At 31.7% G+C, this 2,341-nt stretch overlaps 1 protein-coding gene across 1 annotated transcript in view; it reads right to left on the bottom strand.

Annotated features, from left to right (window-relative positions):
- The window catches only part of ANGPTL5 (angiopoietin-like 5), a 17,574-nt gene extending 15,446 nt beyond the window's left edge, over positions 1 to 2,128 (bottom strand). Inside the window, exons 1-2 of the mRNA XM_012659105.1 lie at positions 1,975 to 2,128; positions 1,258 to 1,393 (exon numbers count right to left, since the gene is read on the bottom strand). Coding sequence (XP_012514559.1) covers positions 1,258 to 1,393; positions 1,975 to 2,070 — 232 coding nt within the window. The 5' untranslated portion in view covers positions 2,071 to 2,128. The remainder of the gene's footprint in view (positions 1 to 1,257; positions 1,394 to 1,974) is intronic.
- Between the last annotated feature and the right edge of the window lie 213 nt (positions 2,129 to 2,341).

A 2,341-nucleotide genomic window follows, 5' to 3' on the forward strand; every position in this document is an offset into this window, starting at 1 on the left:
TTATATAATTAAATTACTACACTTACATACACATATACATAATAAATCTTAGTCAAAGATTTTGGTTAGTTGATTTCTGAGTCAACTTTTACTATACATTTTCCTTCATAAAAATGTTTTTATTTTAATGTAGTGTTTCTTATGGAAAATTTGTAAGAACATTTCAAAGAACTTTTCTCCTGAGGCATTTGAGACCATGTTTCCATACTGTCCCATCGTTCCTACTATTTCAGTGTGTATTTCTTACACCAAAGACATTCCCAACAACACAGTCACCAAAATCAGGAAATAAACATTGGCTACCTATATTCTCAGACTCTATACAAGTTTTACCCATGATATCGATGATGCCCCCTACAACAAAAGGACCCACATATTATTACATACATTATTCTTCAAAAATTTATTTTATTCCTAAGTTTCTCTCCCCTGGCAGTAGAATCGCATTAATAATTCTTGATGTTTTTTACTTCACCAAGATTCATCTCTCCTTTTTACTTTCAGTCTCTCACTTTCTATTTGCTTTTTCCTGGATTAAGACATCTGTCGTAATGAGCCCAAAGCTGTACTACATCTGTTTGAGAAGCCTGGGACACTTGTGTTCCACATAGAGTTAATTACATTAAAGTGAGCTTTTTTTTATACTTGCTGACCTAGGAGTTACAGTCCTGTAAGACCTGGAACAGATCATCAACTCCACACTTTCTGATCCATCTTCTTCACCCATTCCCTACATACATATATTAGACAATGAAAATTACTGCAGTTACTAGTTTTTTTTTAATTGAGCTTAAAACTTTTTACTTATTATGCTTAGCTGTATAAATTGGCTGTGAATTTGTTTTATACCTATTGTATTAGTTATTCTAGTATTCAATACTAACATATTAGTTTTTAGAATCCCCTCCATCCCCAAGCCCCACCAAAAAAAACTAAGGTGAAATTTCCTAGTGGTCAAATAAAAGTAAGAAAATAGCCCTAGCTGAATTGATGCGATACTACTATCAGTGTCCTCTGGTTTGCCCCTTCCCTCTGTGGTCGGTTGATGTCACAGGGCTGTATGGAAGAAGGACACATTCATTTATCGAATAATTAACTAAACACCTATTATATGTCAAACACATTAAGCCTCTGATCTAGGACGACCAGGATGTATATAAAACAACCCAAACAAAAGCTGAGGTGTATTTCTTCCATGTCTACCCTAGAAATAATAAATCATATACCTTTATAATTATGGTTATTTTTAATACTTACTACACATGAAATGTTTTTCTTCTCGTGCAATTTTAGTTTTAACATCACATGATATCTCACAGTCTTCCTTATAAACAGTATCATTACTTTTACTTTCATCTTGCACATCTTCTACAATGTTAACTACTGGAGATGCCTTTACGTTAAAAAATAGGAATAAGAAAAAATACATGAAATACATAGCATGGCCTAATATACAATAAATAAGAATATTGTAAGGAAAAGGTTAAACTTCAGGACATATCAGGCTGATCACTAGAAAAAATAATGAACTGGTTATTTCCACAAATAAACCTATTGGATAAATAATACCAGATGGATAAATTTGTTAATTTCCTAGGTAACCATTCACAGCACTATATTTGAAATATGAAAGTTTATAGAATAGCTTTTTTTTTAAAGCAAAGTAATTTTTTTCTACCAAATCAGATATTTCGTTATCAAAGATAATTGGAAAATTGCAGGCTAGTTTTTAACCTAGGCCTGAAATTTCTTTAAAAATTTTTCATAAGAAATTTGTTAAGAATCAGTCCTCAGTTTGTAGTTTCCTAAGTTTAAAAATAGTAACATTTAAGCAGTGTAAATATTTCTAAATCAACATTTTAATTGTTCCATAAATTTTATTTGGTAGCATAATTAATCTTTTCAAGCTTCTAATATATATCTTAAGAGCTAATCATGCTTCCCTAGCTAAAACAATATTGCTAAAATTCTTACCGTAGAATGATGTACACAGTTACCTTGTACAGCTTCTCCACAAATAAAAATATATACATTTAAGAACAAGAGTAAGGCTTGGGATAGAGACATCATACTTTTCTTGGATAAATGAAAACACTTCTTCAAATATCAGTCAGCTCTCTGTGGAAAGAACTACAGAGCATAGAGTCTTCAGTTAAAAACTTCTGGATGGTGTACAACAAAAACAGAAGCCAATACTTACTAGTTTCCATGCCCTCGTTTGAAACAACACCCTGCATATGAAAAACAAGGTAGCCTCTAGAGATCCTGTCTTTTTAAGTCATATAAATCCTTTTTATTGCTTAATGCCTGTATTATAAATCCAGGCTTTTGCAACATAGGA

The sequence above is a fragment of the Propithecus coquereli genome, unplaced genomic scaffold (assembly GCF_000956105.1).
Source record: "Propithecus coquereli isolate 6110/MARCELLA unplaced genomic scaffold, Pcoq_1.0 Scaffold6, whole genome shotgun sequence".
Classification (NCBI taxonomy): Eukaryota; Metazoa; Chordata; class Mammalia; order Primates; family Indriidae; genus Propithecus; species Propithecus coquereli.